The 18,437-nt window shown below is 51.7% G+C and overlaps 2 protein-coding genes across 4 annotated transcripts in view; one reads left to right on the top strand and one right to left on the bottom strand.

The window, feature by feature from the left end:
• Nucleotides 1-3,155: 3,155 nt before the first annotated feature.
• Nucleotides 3,156-8,338, top strand: HTR6 (5-hydroxytryptamine receptor 6). The gene is made up of 3 exons (XM_009099618.4): nucleotides 3,156-3,878; nucleotides 5,385-5,543; nucleotides 5,804-8,338. The coding sequence occupies exons 1-3, from the start codon at nucleotides 3,156-3,158 to the stop codon at nucleotides 6,194-6,196; spliced, it is 1,275 nt and encodes a 424-aa protein (XP_009097866.1). The 3' UTR covers nucleotides 6,197-8,338.
• A 563-nt stretch (nucleotides 8,339-8,901) lies between these two features.
• TMCO4 (transmembrane and coiled-coil domains 4) overlaps nucleotides 8,902-18,437 on the bottom strand; it is a 37,770-nt gene continuing 28,234 nt past the window's right edge. For 2 of the 3 annotated variants that reach the window (XM_009099600.4, XM_050982615.1), the window contains exon 14: nucleotides 8,902-9,627. In XM_009099600.4, the coding sequence (XP_009097848.2) occupies nucleotides 9,298-9,627 (330 nt within the window). In that variant the 3' untranslated portion in view covers nucleotides 8,902-9,297. Of the gene's footprint in view, nucleotides 9,628-10,215; nucleotides 11,963-18,437 lie in introns of those variants that run through there. The other variant, XM_050982616.1, reaches the window with a different exon arrangement.

The following is an 18,437-nucleotide window of genomic DNA, read 5'->3' as shown; positions in this document are numbered from 1 at the left end:
ATCTCCACCTCTGTTCCACACAAGCTGAGCTCCAGCAGAGGCAGGCAGTGAGGGCTGGTGTGCAGATGAAATCATAAATTGAGGTAGTTAGCCAGGCTCTGCCCAAATTGAAACCCAGGGAGCCATTCCAGTTACAGCCTGGAAGGACATCCCCAGAGAGCATTGCAGGATTGGATGTTTCTGTGTTCAGCCCTGGACTGCCTGGAGACTCACTGAAGTCTCTCAGCTCCCAGTTTGACTCTCCCCATCTCACCCCTTTTTTTTTTTTTTTTGCCATGTTGACACTTGGGTGGCTGTTGACAACCTGGTTTTGCTTTCTCTGCTAGTGGTACTGGAGAGCAGAACTGGTCCTGGAGTCCATGATCTCTGCAGATGTGTCCAGAAATGCAGCACAGGGAGAGAGCACAGACAGGCCTGGACAGCTGCCAGCACGGAGAAGCTTTTGCAGGGACAATGGTAGGATTTGGTCTTCATTTTAAGGCAGGTTTTTTTAAACACATTTTGTTTCAATCAGTTCAGATTTGCTGCCCCAGCAGACACATCCAAACCAAGTGTACAAACCTCCCATGCGTGCAGGACGTGCTGTGGATGTTGGAAAGAGGCTGCTCAGAGCAGCTGTGGCTGCCTCTGGATCCCTGGCAGTGCCCAAGGCTAGGCTGGGTGAGGCTTGGAGCAGCCTGGAACAGTGGAAGGTGTCCCTGCCATGGCAGGAGTTGGGAATGGAATGAGCTTTAAGGTCCCCCCACACCCAAACCATTCCAGGACCCCATGATTCTGATCCAATCTCCCCCTCAGAAGCAAAAGCTCTGGAGACAATCTGGGATGTTCCTGGTGTGCAGCAGAGCTGAGAAGGAAGGCTGGCTCTGCACTGGGGCATCACTTCCTCCCTGTGCATCCAGCTGGGATAAATCTGAGCTGCTGCCTTCACTCACCCTGGCTGGGGAGGCTGCTCAGGGTGGGCTCAGGGTCGGGTTTCTCTCTGCTCCCAGCAGAGAGGAGGTGAGACTTTCTGGGGCAAAGGCTTTTCTAAGGATACCTCCTGCTGCAAACAGAGCCTCGCACGTGGTGCTGCCCTGGGCCTGCTGCCAGCACACTGTGACACTGAGGTGCCCGGGGAGGTTTGGCCAGGAGCGTCCAAGGAGAGGGTCCTGGGGAAGCAGAGGGAGGGCACAGCCTGTCCTGGCACAAGTGGCAGCAGCTGTTTCCAGTGGCAGCCTGACAGAGATCCTGGGGAGATAACTGTGTGTGTTTGGGCTGGGTCACTGCCTTCCACCTCCTGTGCCTTGCTCACAGATGGTTTCCAGGCCTGGAATGCCCATTCAGGCACTGGGAAAAGCACAACAAATGTGTTGGAAAGGTGATTGGAAAAGCAGGACGTGGTAAAGAGGCTGATTTCTGTCCCGGGGTGGGTGGCTGGGGGTGTGGTATGCACAGCTGGCTCTCACCCACACATCTGCAGCACAACTGCCCAGGGAGGCGTGTCAAGGAAAGCTTTAGTGGGCACTTGGGGAGCAATGGGCAGCAGCTGGCAGGGCCTGGCCCTGGGAGCACAGGGTGGCTGCCAGGAACACACCCTCAGCCCTGGTCTCCTGCAGCAGAAATCACAAAGGTTGGGAAAACCCCAACTTTGGGCAGCTGGGTAATTAAAAACCCCGAAGCAGTCCTGGCCCAGCACCCTGAGGTGTTTGCTCTGATTGTGGAGGTGGCAGCGTGGAATTCCCAGCAGCACACAGAGACTCAGAAGGGTTTTCTGAGCTGGCTCCTCTCCGAGGTTGCTAAAGGGCAGGTTGCTGTGGGGCCATCCAGGACTGCCCCTCAGGCAGGGAGCTGGGCTGCCCCAGCCAGCCCAAATAACCCAGGAGCAGAGGGGCCAGGCTCTCCCTTGTCTCTGCTCCTCCATCCCTCGCTGCAGATTGCTGGAATATCTGCCAGCGAGTCCTCTGGCTGCTGCCTGAGGGCTGTTGTGTGGCAGCTGTTTGTTATTTTTTTAATTTGACTTTGCAAAATTTTGCTTTTTTTTGCCCAGTGTGGAGGATGGTGTGGAGGATGGAGCCTGGAACTCGAGCTGCCAGCTGGGTTTGGCCACTGACCTGCTGGCCCAGGTGCCTCCAGCCAGGGCTCCAGCGCTGGCACAGATGGCAGGGATGGCAGAGCACGGGGCTGTCTCTTTAAGGCAGAAACGGGAACTCCCTGGCTGCCACTTTGTGGAGTTTAGCCCAGATCCCTTTTTCATTAGCGCTTCCATTTCATCTCCTCCTCTCCCCCCCCAGCCCCACCTCCTCGATCTGCATTTCTGCATCCTTTGTGTGCATCCACAGCAGCAGGTGAAAGTCGGGCTGGCACCTGCACACACCCACTCCTACCCTTCCCTGTGGGCTGGACGCTCCTCTGCCGCGGGAGAGATCCCTTCCACACTCCGCATCTTCCTCCTCCCGGGCGGGCTTGGCTGGGAGCATCCCGGTCCTTCTCGCCTGAGGCTGCTCTGCTGCTCCTGACGGCTCCGGCTGCAGCAGCTGCAGAAGCGGAGGAGCTCTGGGACCCTGGGGACAGAGCTCTGCAGGGAGCCCAGCTCAGCTGGGGGGCGACAGCTGAGCCTCGGGGGGCCGGAGCATCCCCAGCATCTGGAGCATCCCGGAGTCCAGAGCATCCCCAACATCCAGGGTATCCTGGGTACAGAGCAGCCCTGGCATCTGGAATATCCTGGGATGCAGAGCATCCCCAGCATCTGAAGTGCAGAGCATCCAGAGCATCTCGGTGTTGTCTTATTCTTTGGTCCAGTGCATCCAGAGCATCAGGGTATCCAGAGCATCCTGCCATCCCTGGCGTCTTGGGAACTCTGCCTTCCAGCTCGTCCCCAGCATCCAGAAGTAGCATCCAGGGACATCCCAGAGCAGGGGGATTTACAGGAACTGCTGTGAGTAATGGGGAGGGAACCTTGGTCCTGCTGATCAGCTCCTGGGAATGCCACCCTGCCCTGAGTGCCAGTGAAGAGAGCCAGTGGGGGAAGAGAGGGAGAGGAGGAGGAGAGGAGAAGGGAGGACAGACACAGAGTGGAGAGAGATGATTCTCCTTCCCCAACCCCGGTGATGATCACATAGCACGGGCCACGCTGGAGAAGGTGCCCAGCCCAGAGCCAGCCCTGCCCCCGGCTCCTCATGGAGGGGGACCTGGGGGCCCCCAATGCCAGCGTGCTGGGGGAGCACTCCCTGCTCGTGGGCAGCAGCTGGGTGGCCGCCTTCCTCTGCTTCATCATCCTGCTGACCACGGCGGGCAACTTCCTCCTCATCCTCCTCATCGTCACCCAGCGCTCCCTCCGCAACACCTCCAACTACTTCCTGGTGTCCCTCTTCATGTCGGACCTGATGGTGGGGCTGGTGGTGATGCCGCCGGCCATGCTCAACCAGCTCTATGGCCACTGGGTGCTGCGGGGGGACTTCTGCTCCCTCTGGGCCTCCTTCGACGTCATGTGCTGCAGCGCCTCCATCCTCAACCTGTGCATCATCAGCCTGGACCGGTACCTGCTCATCACATCCCCACTCAGGTACAAGCTGCGCATGACGTCCTGCAGGGCGCTGGTGCTCGTCCTGGCCGCCTGGACCTTGGCCGCGCTGGCCTCCTTCCTGCCCATCAAGATGGGGTGGCATGAGCTGGAGTTCGAGGCGCGGCCCCTGAACGTCACCGACCGGGGGGACGAGGAGCAGTGCCGGCTGCTGGTCAGTCTGCCCTACGCCCTGGTGGCCTCCTGCCTCACCTTCTTCCTGCCCTCCGCTGCCATCTCCTTCACCTACTGCCGCATCCTGCTGGCGGCGCGCAAGCAGGCCGTGCAGGTGGCCTCCCTGGCCTCCAACGTGGCCGCCGCTGGTGAGGCCACGCCACAGGTAAGGCGCCCAGAGGGACGTTGCTCTGGCAGACCCCATAGTTTGGGTGCCTGGGCTGTTTCTGCCTCCTGGATGGCCTCGGGGCTGGAGCCAGCTTTGACAACTGCAGGGAGGGAGATTTCAGGCAACATCCACCTCCCTGACATCCTCTGAGGTGCCCAGTGCCTTGTCCCAGCAATGGAGAGCTCTGAAGCTGCTCATGAGCACAGAAACAGCGTGAGCAGAAGCAGAGAAATAAATAAGATTCAGGCAAAAATGCTCAGCAGTGCAAAATAAACGCAGTTTCCCCCTCTCCTGGCTGGCATCATCCCCGAGGGGTTTAATCTTATCTGACTTTCCACTCATAAATCTTGGCCTTGGTGGGTGTGAGACATACGGGGGAGAAGGATTTTAACTAATAGCAATTGCCAGATTCCCAAGAGCACCTTATTTTGAACAGAAGCTTCTATTTTTGTTACCTGCTCTGTAACAGGAGCTGCCAAACCCCTCCTCGTGTGCTTGCCGGTGGAACCGGAGTGTGTGGGTTTTATAACAGAAACGTGGCTGCACTTGTTTGTATTTCTCCAGGAGAAGGTAATTGCCACTAAATCTAACAGCTTTAATTCCCTGTAATAGGCTTTATTGACCTCATATCCTACAGGAAAAGGCAAACTTAATTGCTTTTAAATACCTTGATTGAGTTTATTCTCTCCAAGAGCAGAGCCAGGACTCTGGCCAGCTCTCCCACACGTGATAAGCTGCACCAGACGGTCAAAAGGAAAAAGAGAATTAAAGAATAAACACACAATATCATAAAGTGTTTATTTTCTTGTAGGATGCCAGGTTTTTGGACTCCACAGAGTCAGGGGATGTTCACAGCTTTGCTGTGCCATGCAAGAGCAGCATCCATCCCCTTGTCATTCAGCTGAGGCCCAAAAGGCTCCTTGAAGACCCAAACTGGCTGAGGAACAAGGTGTCAGCCAGGAACCCTCAGATTCATCTTTTAACCTTTTTCATCTTCATCTAATTTTAGAGATTTTTGTACTCTTTTTGGGCCAGAAGCTGAGTTCCAACAGGGCATCATTTAATTACAGGGGAGGGCTGAGATAATCACTTAATTTTAGATTGCAGGAGGGGACGGAGGGCTGGGTTATGGTGTTTGGAGGCTGAAATGTTTCATGTCCTCCTTTTAAAACCATAATTAGTTTGCTGCTGTAATCAGCAGCTGGAGCTGCCTGTTTAGGTCAGGCTTTATCCTCACATGGACTGAGCTGGGTTTTTCTCTAAAGAGCAGCCTAATGACAAACATGCTATTTTACAGTAAATAAAATCATACTCTCAGTGTTGAGGGTTTCTATTGCTTCCCCTTCCTAATTTGTGCTTCAGGGCCCAGCTCCTGCCCCTCAGAGAAGGGAATTACTGGCAGGGCTTTTGCAGGATCTGGAGCAGCAAATGCCACTTTTCTTGAGCAAAGGCCAGTGCTGGTGCCAGGGAGAGCTGCCCACCACTCCCTGTGTCTGGCTGCAGGTCCCACATGCCCCAAGCCAGGCCCTGGCCGGCAGCGAGAGCAGGAGGTTCACCAACAAGCACAGCAAGAAGGCTCTGAAGGCCAGCCTGACCCTGGGCATCCTCCTGGGCATGTTCTTCGTGGCCTGGCTGCCCTTCTTCGTCACCAACGTGGCTCAGGTAAGAGCCTGTGGGGGCTTGATGTCGGGTGTCCAGAAGTTTTCCCTTTGGAATTCAGCTGGGTTCTACTGGAGGCACCAGAAGGTCTTGCTGGACCTCTGGGACCAAGGATGCAATTCCCCAGGGAGCAACAGCAAGGAAAAGACCCTTCAAAAGGGATTTGAAGGTTTCCTTTGAAAGGGGAATGTTGGCGTGCCTGGGAAACCTCTCTGGGTTGGGGCTGAGGTGGGAGGCTGCTGATCCCTGCTGTGTCCCCCCAGGCAGTTTGTGTCTGTGTCCCGGCCGGATTCTTTGATGTGCTCACCTGGCTGGGCTACTGCAACAGCACCATGAACCCCATCATCTACCCGCTCTTCATGAGGGACTTCAAGAGGGCCATGGGCAAATTCCTGCCCTGCTGCCAGCACTCGGTGGAGCCCCGGCCCAGCGCCATCTCCCTGTCCATGAGGAATTCCAACAGCGGGCCCCGTGCTGCCACCTCCCTCAAGAACGTGCTCACCCTGCAGGCTGAGACCGACTCCATGGACTCCGGGGCACCGGGGAGTGAGCCCCGGCTGCTGCCGGCACCGCGGGGCCCCGGCACCCGCTCCGTCAGCCTCTGGGATGCGGAGCCCCCGGACACGGAGCTGCAGCTTGGAACCCCCGTGGCCTGAATGGGCACACACAGCTCTGTGTGCTAGCAAGGATCCCCCAGGCCCAGCACAAACCCTCTGGGAGCTGATTTGCCACAAGCCATCTCCTGGTTCCCTGTTCCGGCACACGATGCAACTCGTGGAGAGGATGGTGGCCCCAGGCGCTATCACAAGGAGGATCAAACTGTGCAAAGCCAGGTGTGGCTGCTGAATTAACCTGCTTTGTCTCTCTTTCATCTCTCCTGTGCTCACCACCACCATCCCCTAACCCTTCCCGTGGCCTTTCCATCTCTGGTGAGTCTGAACTTTGGATTCCAGACGCTGTGTCTCCCTAATCTCAAGCCAAGGCTTGGCTTTGCACACACAGAGCTCAGCAGATCTCCTCCAAGTGCACTGGGGGGAGTGGTAGAAAAATGTCTGGTGGCTCATGGGCAAGAGGTCTGGAGCTGCTTCAGCAGGAACACTGAGTTTTGGGATTGCTTCAGCCCACAGAACATCACATCTTCCTGGAGCTGGGGCTGGATCTTCTCCCTGGAGTCGTGTCTGTCTCAGGTTCCTGTCACACAGTGCACTCCAGCTCATGGCACTGCCATGCCTTGTCACGCAGAGCTGCACTGCGGGGGCTGAATTTGGTGCAGAATGTCCAACACTGATTTTTGGATGTTCAGTGGGTGTGGGGTGCGACTCATGGTGGCTCCATGTGTGTCTCGCAGTAGTAGTGGGATCAGGTCCTCCCACAGGCTACATCCAACAGCTTCCCACTCCTGGCACAGGGCCATCTCACTTCCCTCCAACAATCCATCACATCCTCGATGATGCAGTTAGAAAATACACTTTTTTCCCCCCTTCAGATAAGAATCTAAAGGAAAATTGTATTTCAAATGACAATGCCAGCCCCCTCCCCAGAGCCATAAGCAGAGGGAACACTGAGTACATGTGACAACTGGGCACTTCAAAAAATCAATAAAAGAAATTATTTTAGTAAATTCTTTCTCAAGTGCCTTTGGGCTGGCAGTTCGCTGCTGTGCCCTGCCTGGACCCTTCACTCCAAGCCTTCTGCCCAATTCCAAGACTGTTCTCCTGGAACTCCCTGATACCTAAATGGACACAGAGCACACCTGGATACATGATGCTGGAGGAAGCAGCCACACATGAGGCCATGTTCAGTTTTCTTTCCATGTTGCCCATGGATGTTCCAGAACTGAACTGGAGTTTGTATGACCAACCCAGCATTTCTGTGCCACAAATCCCTTGGGAGCTAGGGATGAGTGACCAGGACACACTGAGAGCCGAGCACAGGCTCAAACCTCAAACTGTTCAATTTTGCCACAGATGGAGCTTGGGGCTGGTGTTGAGCACCCAGATCAAGATGTACATCTTCCCACAATGGTTTTATATAAATACAAGCTTGGACTACAACCCAAGTTAAAAAGGAGCAGAAAAAGATACTGTGGAGTCTGGAAGTTTGTTAGGTACCAAATCAGCCTCGGGAGATGGACGGAGAGAGAGGGAGAGTCACCTCTTCAAGCCAATTATTCAAAAGCAATAATTCCTTCCTGTCTCATGCAGGCAGTTCTGTGTAATTAGGTGTTTGTTTGTGGACAAACCCTCAGATGAGCAGAGGAATCTCATCCCAACCCTGCAGCACCAACAGCAGCTGGCTGAACAGCCCCATCCCTGGGGGATCCCACAGCCAGTCCCTCCCATCTCCACAGAAGGCACCCCTCCAGGTCAGAGCTGGGCAGGTCTGAGCCCCCTGGGATGCTGGATTTAGGGAGAGGAATTGCCAGGCACTGCATCCAAACCACGGTGCTTTGCTGGGTCACAGCATCACCCCCAAACCCAGCTGTGTCTGACTCCATGAGGAATGATCTGCAGGTAAGGTTTGCAGGCAGCTGGGAATGGGAGGGGGGATTAACATGGCTGTTGGGTCAGTGGGGAGGAGGAGGGGGAGAACCCTGTGTAAAGCACAACTGGAAGGTGCAATCCCAGTATTTTCCCTCTCATGAGTCAACTGGACTCCCCAGATGGAGGTGGGAGAGTTTGAACCCTCCCTTGTGGCAAAGCATAAAACTCCAGAGTGGGCTTACCCTCCTGCCACACTCCTCCCTGATGCACTTGCTTGGGCTCAGCAGCAAAACTAGCCAGAAAACGGGCTTTTATGGAAGATGTGGATCATTCCCACAAGGCTCTGGAGCTGTGCTGGCAGGGAATGTAGGGCCGGGTTCTTCCCTCTGCTCTGAGACTGGGGATGAAGAGAGTGGAGCCAATTCACTTTTATGGAAGGAGACAGAAATCAAACAGATCCATGTTTATCCTGTGCCAAGTATTGGCTTTGTTCTAAGCCAATTAAAAATATGTCTGGATGGAGCTTTTAAGGCTGGAGATGTCTGTGGGACACGAAAGGAAAGTCTCAGTGGGTTGCTGGCTTGGAGAACCTGGGATTTTCATAAACCATCCAAAACCCCCTCGGTTTTCCCACTGCTTTCCCCCAGGGTCCCAAACGTATCTAACAGGAACAGGGCCTCCAACACCCACCAATCTCAGCCTGGAGACAGGGAAACTCTCTTGGAGATGGGAAAGTGCCCGAGCCCTGACAGCAAACCTGCAGCAGGCAGGGAAGGAAGCCTGGCAGCCTGAGCCTTTCCCCTCCTGGTCAGCACAGCTGGGGAGCAGATCCAGATCTGTCCAGAGTGGGGCAGGCAGAGCCTGGAACACACCTGAGATCCTCTAAACTCATCTCCAGTGGAGAAATGGTTTTAATTTCCTATAATGAACCCTTCTCTGTGAAATGTTTAAAATCCCCTCAGAGCCACCTGCTTCCCCCAGTCACAGCAGGGACACTGTGCCGAGGGGTGCAGCTGCTTCCTGCAAAGATTTGGATGGGATCTGTCATGGATTCCTGAGGAGCAGAGCAGATCCCGGCAGGAATCAGCCCTCTCTCGCCTCGGGGCGGTGTCGTGGGCGGCTCCACACACTTTGATCCAGCGCCACGCCAGTGCCGCACTTTTCTCCGGAGGGGCTGGAAACTGCATCTGCAGCTCCGCGAGCTCCATCCTCTGGGAATCCCAGTGCCACGGATGTGCTGACAGCGGTTTTTGTGCTGGCTGAGCAGCTCTGCCCTAATTTGCTCCCTTCCCCACTGCCTGCTTCTTGCTGTCTGCGCTGTGTGAGCAGTCTGGGCAGGGAGGCGAGGGCTCTCCCAGGGCAGAGCTGGAGGAATTCTGTCGGTGAGCACAGCCAGCTGCGAGAGCCTCACTCCCAGCCTCATCCTCCTCTTTCCTGGTGTTTTCCTTTCTCCGAGCCTCACTGCCAGCTGCCCGCTGGGATTTGGCTTGAGGGGAAAAAAGACTGCCACTGCCCTTCCCTTCCAGCTGGCATCCCTTGGTTTTAATGCCCACGGCTTTTAGGATCGTGTCCATCTGCTTCATGTAGTCCAGGTGGCCGTTTACCTGCAGGGAACAAGAATCCTGTGAGGGGGGAACCCAGAGGAATCCAGCTCAGCCAAGTCCTTTAATCCCAACAGCCACCACCACCAAGAGACTTGGGTTTGGCTCTGACAGATGGAAAGAATGAGGTTGGAAAAAATCACAGAATCATGGAATTGTTAAGGTTGGAAAATATGTTTATGGTCATCAAGTCCATCATGCCAAGGCCACCACTAACCCATGTCCTGAATTGCCACATTCACACGTTTTTTGAATGTTTCCAGGAGTAGTGGAATCACCACTGGGTAAGTGTCCATCAACCAGCCTGAAGTGGCTGCAGTGTTTGGGGCACATTCTGGTGCTGGATGACTTTTCCTCTGAGAGGTGTAAAAGCCTGGGCCTGGCTGAGTTCCACTCCCCAAATCCTGGGTGCCAGGAGGGTAAAGGAGGAGCTCTGCCATGGGGAGAGACACCCAGGCAGGAGAGTTCTCTTAGTTCAGTTGTCTGCTCTTGCAAAAGGTGTCCTCCAGGTGCCTCAGCTCCCTTGGAAAAGCCATGATTATCTTATTTAAATTAAGGCAGAGTCATTAAACCTCACACAACTCCCAAGCTGAGATTCTCAGCTGGAAGCTGCACTGATCCATCCTGCCCTGTATAAAACTGGGAGCCCAGGAGTTATGGGTTCATATACCAATTAAAGGTCAACAGTATGTGTGAAAACCCAGACAGTTTTATTGTAAAATGAATTCCACTACAAGATAACCCCTTCTGAGATGGATGTTGGAAAGTTTCCTTCCAGTCAGGGCACAGAAGGAGAGGAAATCTCTGCACGTGCTTGTTCTTGATGCTAAAGGCCATGTGGCTGGAGAGGCTGAAATTCCTTCCCCATTCCAGGTGTCCCACGTGCTTGATGTACCAACAGCATCCCCAGATACTTCAGTCTCTCTGATAAATCCAACTTTTGGCAGTTTAAACCTTCCTGACCCAGCCAGAGAGCTGTCTTGGCCTTTTATGTTCCCAAACCTTGCTGGTAATTAGGGAATTTTCATGGCAGGGAATACCCATAACCTCGGTCCCAGGATTCCTGCTTCTCAGACACAGGGATGACACCCCCAGGAAGGGATGATGATGGTAAGAGCTTTTCACAGAGCTCTGTAAAGACCCCAGCCCTGGGCCGTCTGCTCATCTCCTGCTTGCTCCTGCCTGGTGCCAGAGCAATCCTTCAGCTGCCCCATCCCTGGCAGTGTCCAAGGCCAGGCTGGACAGGGCTTGGAGCAACCTGGGCTAGTGGAAGGTATCTCTGCCCATGGCAGAGGGTGGGATGGGATTTAAGGTCCCTCCCAACACAAACCACTGTGGGATTCAGTGCTGTGCCAGTACCAGGGTTCCCAGCACACCTCTCCCAAAGCTAAAGACAACCTTTATCCCAGAAATCCAACCCCCTGAGCTGTTTGTGTGAAGCAGCTTTGGAGGGGCACATTTGGCTGCACTGAGGGCTTGGAGCAAACTGAAGGATTTAATCAGCACATCAGGAATACAAAGATGTGACTTGAATCTGTCCAGATGGCTCAATGGGCTCTGGATGTTTTGAACAGATTAGTTAATTAAAATAATTAACCATGGAAGGGCTGGGAGCTGTGGACATTGTCCCCTGGAAAAGTACAACCCTTTTACTTCTCACTCAGGGGGGCTGTAGAAGAAGGAATGAGCACAGCCTTGGGCAAAGTGGGCAGAGACAGGAAGGAATTGGAGTTACTGGGAGCAGGGGCTGAAGGCTCTTGGTTTGCTGCATTCAGAACCTCTCCCCTCACACCATCTGCCTGCCCTGCCTTGGGAATGATCAGCCTTCTGTTACTGAGTCATTAGTCAGAGAGAACAAATTTCCTCTGCCACTCTAAGGACTGATTCTCATTACTCCTCAGTATCCAGCAGCTTCCACTAAAACAACAGGGAATTCCTCTTCCCTGAGCACCATGATCCCTGAGAGATGCTGGGTATGAGCCAGTCTGAGGAGCTCATGCAGCTGAAAGAAAAGCTGAGACCTCGTGAGAGTCTGCCCCTCTTGCAGGTCTGTTCAATATCTTCCAAGGAGACTCATTCCTGTGTCTAGGATAGCAGAGGAGAGGATTCCATAAAGCTGGTCCACAGCAACCCCTGAGAAGTGGAAGAGGAGGGAGGACTCTTCTTTGCTGCACTGAGCCACCAGCAAAAGAACAGCAAACAAACTGCCTTGCCCCTTTAAAGCCATCCTTACAGGAAACCCCAGCAATTCCAGCTCACTAAAGCCTGTTTCCATCTTCAGTCTGAAAGCCTGAATTCCTCTGCTGGGCAGGTGGTGCTGGAGATGGGAGGAGAACACCTACAACATTGTCAATAAAAACTTAAAAGGCAAATAAAGAACTCTATTTATATTTGTCAGAACAAAGTGCAGGGGGAATTTAGGACAAAAGGAAGTGTGCTTGGCACCAGAGCAAATACATTTTTCCTTAAGGAAAGCAGTGGGGTGGATTTATTGAGATTGTTTAGGTGACTTGCTCCAGACATATTTGGTTGACTGATCCCAGTCAACCACTTGATTTCATGGTTGCTTTGACTCACTGGGAGCCATGAGCCAGCTGCCTCTGGCACTGCTGCTGCAGGACTCCAGTGCCACACTGGGGATCTACAGAGGACAAAGCTGATGGCTTTGCCCAAGGGGATCCATCATCCATTCAACTCATTTGGAAAGGTCTTCAAGTGCAAATCCACCCAAAATTATCAAAAAAGTCCTGGAGAACAATCAGTTGTGAGGGTTAAACTGTCAGGGCAGTGTTGCTGTTGGATGCAGAGGATTAAGAATCCTGGCTTCTCCCTGGTTTGACTGCCAGGAACTCGGCGTGTCTGGAGTGGGTGCTGCCAAGGCAAGGGCAGGGGAAGGGCAAGGAGAAAGGAGACATTCCCCAGGATCCTGGCACTCCACTGACTCAGCCACAGGCACAACTCAGTCACAACACTGATATCTCAACACTGATGTCACAACACTGATGTCACAACACTGATGTCACAGGGACAAGCTTGGTACAGCAAGATAATGCTTCATTGCTCACTCCAGAGTCAAGAACCTTCAGATCCCATCCAGTGTCCTTCAAATTAAAGCTCCTCCACCCATCCCAAGCAGCCAACACAGGAGTGAACATGGCTCAAAATGCTCTGCAGGGCTATGGAACTGCCAGAGCTCAGCTGAGTGTCTCTCTCTCTCGCCCCTCTGCTCCCTGTGGACAGGGCAGCTCAGCTGGGCCTTCCTCCTCCTCCCCCTCAACAAACCCCCCATGGTTTCACAGGGAATCACTGTGGAGGTGAGCAGTGTGGTGAGGAATGCACAGGTCACTCAGACACCTCAGAATTTCACTGCTTTGATGTGTTTTAAGCCCATCAAGTCCACAGAGCAACCTTATTCCACAGCAAAAGATCCCCTTAAGTTCAAACACCTCTGCAGAACTTGTTTATTTCAGCAAGAGCAGCAACAACCTTGGAGAGGACCCTTCAGGATTCCCTGGAGTGAGCTGAAGGTTCTGGAGCTCAGTGGAAAATCACAGCTCACCTCCCAGGAGCCTTCACCTGCCCTGGGTGTCACACACAGAATGAAACCAAAGGGCAGAGCCAGCTCAGCCCCTCTGGGTATTGCTATTTTTCACTCTCTCTTTCCCAAAGCTACAGTGAATGTGATGTCCAGTCCTGCACTGGAGTCCAGCCCTGCTCCGAACTGAGCTGCCAGGTCTGGGAGCTGTAGGTGCAGAAGGGAAGAAGCTCAGATGTCGCTGCTTTCCAAAAACTCCTCAGTTCTGGATGCTGCCTCAGAACCCACACAGCCCAAATGGTGGCACAGGCTGATGGACTGCAGGGCTCCCAAGCTCTGCCAGGCTATCCCTCAAAATCCAGTCAGCTGTGACAAGCTGGCAGGCTTCTCTGGTCATAGATATTCCCACAAGTCACGGAAAGCCTTACTTCTGACTCTGGCTACATCCTGCATGACAGAGGGCATCCACAGAATCCCAGAGTGGTTTGGGCTGCAAGGGACCTTGAAGATCCTCCAATTCCACCCCTGCCATGGCAGGGACAACTTCCACTGTCCCAGGCTGCTCCAAACCCCATCCAGCCTGGCCTTGGACACTGCCAGGGATCCAGGGGTGGCCACAGCTGCTCTGGGCACCCTGTGCCAGGGCCTGCCCACCCTCAAAGGGAGGAATTTCTTTCCAATCTCCCATTCATCCCTGCCCTCTGGCAGTGGAAGCCATTCCCTATGTCCTGTCCCTCCATCCCTTGTCTCCAGTCCCTCTCCAGCTTTCCGGGAGCCCCTTTAGGCTCTGGAAGGGGCTCTGAGCTCTCCCTGAGCCTTTTCTTCTCCAGGCTGAACAATCCCAATTCTCAGCCTGGCAGAAAATGTCCTGGGTTTCCCCACAGTTTTCTGACAGCTCATGGCAAAGCCCTGATGCTGCCTGGGCAGAAGAGCTGGAAAATCCAGAGACAGCAGGAAACAGAAAACATTCAACATACCTTGACACAGGCTGTGCTGAATGTAGTTAGAATAGGAATAGGAATAAAATTCTTCTGTTTGGATCCTCAGGAAACAATGTCAAAGTGAGGACAGTGAATATATCCAATAATTCAGAAGCTAAAATTTAAATGGATTTATTAAAAAATTTATTCAATTCATCAATTGAATTTGGCACCTGCAGCAATGGTGCATCCTGGGCACCAGCAGTCCTTGAGAAACCAATAAAAATATATTTGAGGAAAATTTGATAGAGCTGAATTTATTTTGGAAATCCTGACAATGCCATTTGCATTATTCCTCTTTAATGTTTCCATTTCTGCTCTGCCAAATTGAGAGAATAAAGATTTATTCTGCTGAGGCTCAGAGGCTTTGCTTTCACATCATCCCTTTGCACAATCACAGTCCTTGTGGACAGAATAAGGCACTCAATTCTTATTTTTCTTCTCATTCCAAAACTCACTTGACTGGTAAAAGTTCTCCTTTCATTGCAGTGATATTTTTTGGGCCAGACTGTAATTTTTCCCTGCAATCATCTTTCAGCCACAACAGATTGAGCCAGCCATTGTCACTTCTGGGGTGGTAATTGAGGGATGTTCCCCTCAGACACCCTCAGGGGGCGAGAGTTTTTGCCATCAAACTTTGATATACTTTGTGATCAATGTTGAAAATTCTGTGTAATCACTGGCTTTTGCTGGATCCATCCATTGCTGAAGATCTCTGACAGCATTATGCTCAATTTACCTTCAGTAATTCCAAGAGGAAGACAGAGAAGAGTAAAATACAGAATATAACAAGAAAACACAGGAAGCAAATGGAGGAATCAAGTTCTGAAGGTCTAAGGAACAAATTGAGAGCAGCTGTACATTAGTGACAACAGGCAGCACAAAACTGGGAATTAATATTCTGAATTAGTAAAAGAGTCCTTGAAAGAGTTTCAAGGGAAATGTGCCTTGACAAATGTCCCTCTGTTGCCAGTAATGCACTCCAAGCCATCCCCCTGAAGGAAACAGCTCTTCCATTGATTTTTCAGCTGTTTGTGGAGCTGCTGTTGACTATTTTTTGTTGATGCTCTCCCCATTCGTTAATAAGGTAGCTACAATTAAATACTCATTTTTTTGGTGCTAATCCAAGTGGAAATTATTTAAATTCAATGGTTTAAAGGGTGTTTTAAAAGATCCAGTATAAATGCATATAATGTGCATATAATTATCACTGGGAAATAATTTGGACATAACATCTTGGGCCATGGAGCACAAAAGATCCCAAAAATAAAGACTGGATGGATACACTGAATTGGAGTGTTCCTAGAAAGAGCTTTGGGGATCCAGTGTCTGCCATTAGAAACCACAGCAGGCCACTAGTGACCCAAAATACTGGACATATTGATCACACCAGGATTATGGAAAATTCTTCAGGATTCCACACAAGAACATTGAGATAAGGTTTGGTGTCCATACCCAGAGGGATGTATCAGGACCAGCCTGAAGCAGAGGGTGACTCCTGCAACACCCAAAGGGGTTGTCACCCTTCCTGTCCCCATCTTGCTCCAGGAATACACAAGATTTGGCAAACATTATCATCTCTGCTGCTTTCATACCAGGTTCTCAGCCCAACCCAGCAAAACAAGGTCACCTGAGATTAACTGAAGGAGTTTTTGCTGATTTTGGGGACAATGACCTGTTCTGACTCATCCCTCATGAGCTGATGGCAATAATGTGTCTGGGCAAGAAGTCTTGGGCATCTGGAAAATTCCAAGAGGTGTGGAGCAGTGCCATGTCTCTCCTCAGCAATGTGATATCTTATAAATCCACCTCATGGGGATTTGCAGTAAGTTTAAGCCCTCCCCTTCCCTCAGTGTCACCAGGACAGTGACACCTTCATGGTATTTCAATGACATTCAGCTCCTATCAATAATTCAGCTGCTCTAATTGCAGCATCTCAAACACATGATGTGCACAAGGTGTCTGCAAAGTCAGCCTTCCCCCTGATTAACACTTCTAATTGGCTGGTGCACTGGGATTTTGTTTCCATGTTAGCTGAGAAGGTCAGAATGGGAGCTCAAAGGGAACAGAGAAATAATTCAGAATCAGTGTTTGTGTTCCAGCAGGAGACAGGAAATTAAAAGCTGAATTTTCTATCCTTAATTCACCTGCCTGGGCTCTGTGTGGCCACTCCTGAAAAATCCAGCTGAACAGTACTTTGGGAAAACTCCCACTGCTTTGCTCCATGAAGGGCTGGGATGGGGAAAGCTGTTTGCAAAGCCAACAGCTACAGACCTGCCCACTGCAAACCAGGAAAGAACAGGGGGTGCAACGCCTGCACTTGCAGGAACTGTCCCATTTCCACATGCAAAGTGCTCTAAGGGGGAATAGAATATCGGTCAAAGGTGATTTGTGATGGCAGTTGTTATATTCCATGGGAGAAAGATGTGCTGGCATCACGGCTTTGCTGGCTCTGCAAAGGAACAGTGAATTTCCTCTGTTGGACTGTGTTTGATGGAAATACAGACCACCTGTGAGTCACTCAAACGTGGCACTGGTCCCCTCAGCTCTTCTGGAACTGAAGGAGAAGTTGCATTCCCAGGAATTCAGCCCTGCCCAGGGTAGCTGGGGCTGTGAGCACTCTACACCCTCCACAGATAATGTGGAGATCCCCAGTGGAAGAATACACCGTGTTCCAGGCACCAAGGGGGAATGGGAAAATCCCTCCTGTAGATCTGCAGGAAATTGTGGCTCTCTGCTTGTTCCCAGTTGTGGAAATTTAGGAATTTGGGTGCCAGCCTTATGAAATATGAGTCCTGTAAGATGGTTCTCTCTGCTTTTAGAAGGAGCTGAGCATCCCCAGGCTCCCACAAAGCACATCCAGCTCGAGCAGTGTGTGTGTGCTGAAGCGAGGAAGGACAGCAGCCTTTGAGGTCTGTCAGCCACAAAGCAAAAACAAACTGCAAGTTATTGATGTCTCCTTTGCGCTTTTCTTTTGGAAAAGCTTTTTCAGTTTCTTCCTCTCTTCTAACACAGTGACACTGCCAGCACCCTCTACTTGTGTCCCAAAGGGAAAAACATATTGAATATGTATTTAATGTGGGATTCTTGGAGCTCCCAAATCAACAGCAATGAGGAGCACAGAAGATGAAGCCACTGATTATTCCAGGGCTGTAGAAGCCATCCCTGTGACCTCACAGCCTAACAGACAGATGGAATTGTTTCCATAAGGCCCTGCATGTTGCCCTGAGGGGAGGGGGGTCTCTCCCAGCTCCTCCAAGCAGCTGCCTGAAGCTGAGTTCTGCTCTGAGCTCTTGTTCCTCTGATCCTGCCCTTGGGGAGGTGGCACTGCTCACTGGGAACAAGTGAAACAAAGGAGCAATGATATACTGGCAACCTTTCTTTGCCTTTCCAGCTCCCCAGGGTTCTTAATTAATCCACATTTTGTAACCACAATTAATTCTTTGCTGCAAGTCTTGAAATACAGTGGGAAAAACCACAATTTAATGTGTTTGGAGAAAAAAAGCCTGACTCACAGAAGTACCAAATCAGTTGGATTTCACATCATTCAGACTTTCCATCTGCTTGTGGTGTTCATGTACCTGACTGCCTTGAATCTGTCTTCCCTCGTAATGGGAATTCTGGTCCCTTTTCTGAGAGCTGACAGAAGAGTGGATCCAGGTGGGGGGTTGGTCTTTCCTCCCAGGTGACAAGTGAGAGGACAAGAGGAAACAGCCTCCATTTGTGCCAGAGGACATTTAGATTGGATATTAGGGAAAATTTCTCAATGCAAAGGGCTGTTCAGCCCTGGCTCAGGGCAAGGATGGCATTGCCTTCCTTGGAGAGATTTAAAAGCTGTGTGGATGTAGCATTTGGGGACATGGGTTAGTGGTGCCCTTGGCAGTGCTGGGGGAACAACTGGCCTCAATGGTCTCTTGAGAGCTTCCCCCCCCACCAATTCCACAATTTTAAGATCCATCCCTGCTCTCCCCTGGATTTCCAGTCATGCATTCCCACTGCCTCTAAACCTGCAAACTCATCCCTAACTGCTGCTGCTGTGAAACTGCCCATTCCTGACTTGTTGCTGACTCCTGAGCCTCCCTGAAGGTGCTCCTTGAGCAGTTCTGCAATATTCAAATATTAATTCAGATTGCACTGAACAAACTCCCCTGGGAACAAACAGCAATCAGGATAATCCCCTGCAGCTCCACAACTTCCTTGGTCTCTAACAGGTGCTGTCAAATAAATCCACAGAATAAATCAGCCCCTTTGTAACCATAAGGAAGGATTTTACAACTGCATTTGCTGAGTGGGACGAT

The sequence above is a fragment of the Serinus canaria genome, chromosome 21, assembly GCF_022539315.1.
Source record: "Serinus canaria isolate serCan28SL12 chromosome 21, serCan2020, whole genome shotgun sequence".
Lineage (NCBI taxonomy): Eukaryota > Metazoa > Chordata > Aves > Passeriformes > Fringillidae > Serinus > Serinus canaria.
The sequence above is the reverse complement of the archived record's forward strand: the minus strand, read 5'-3'. Positions and strand labels throughout refer to the sequence as shown.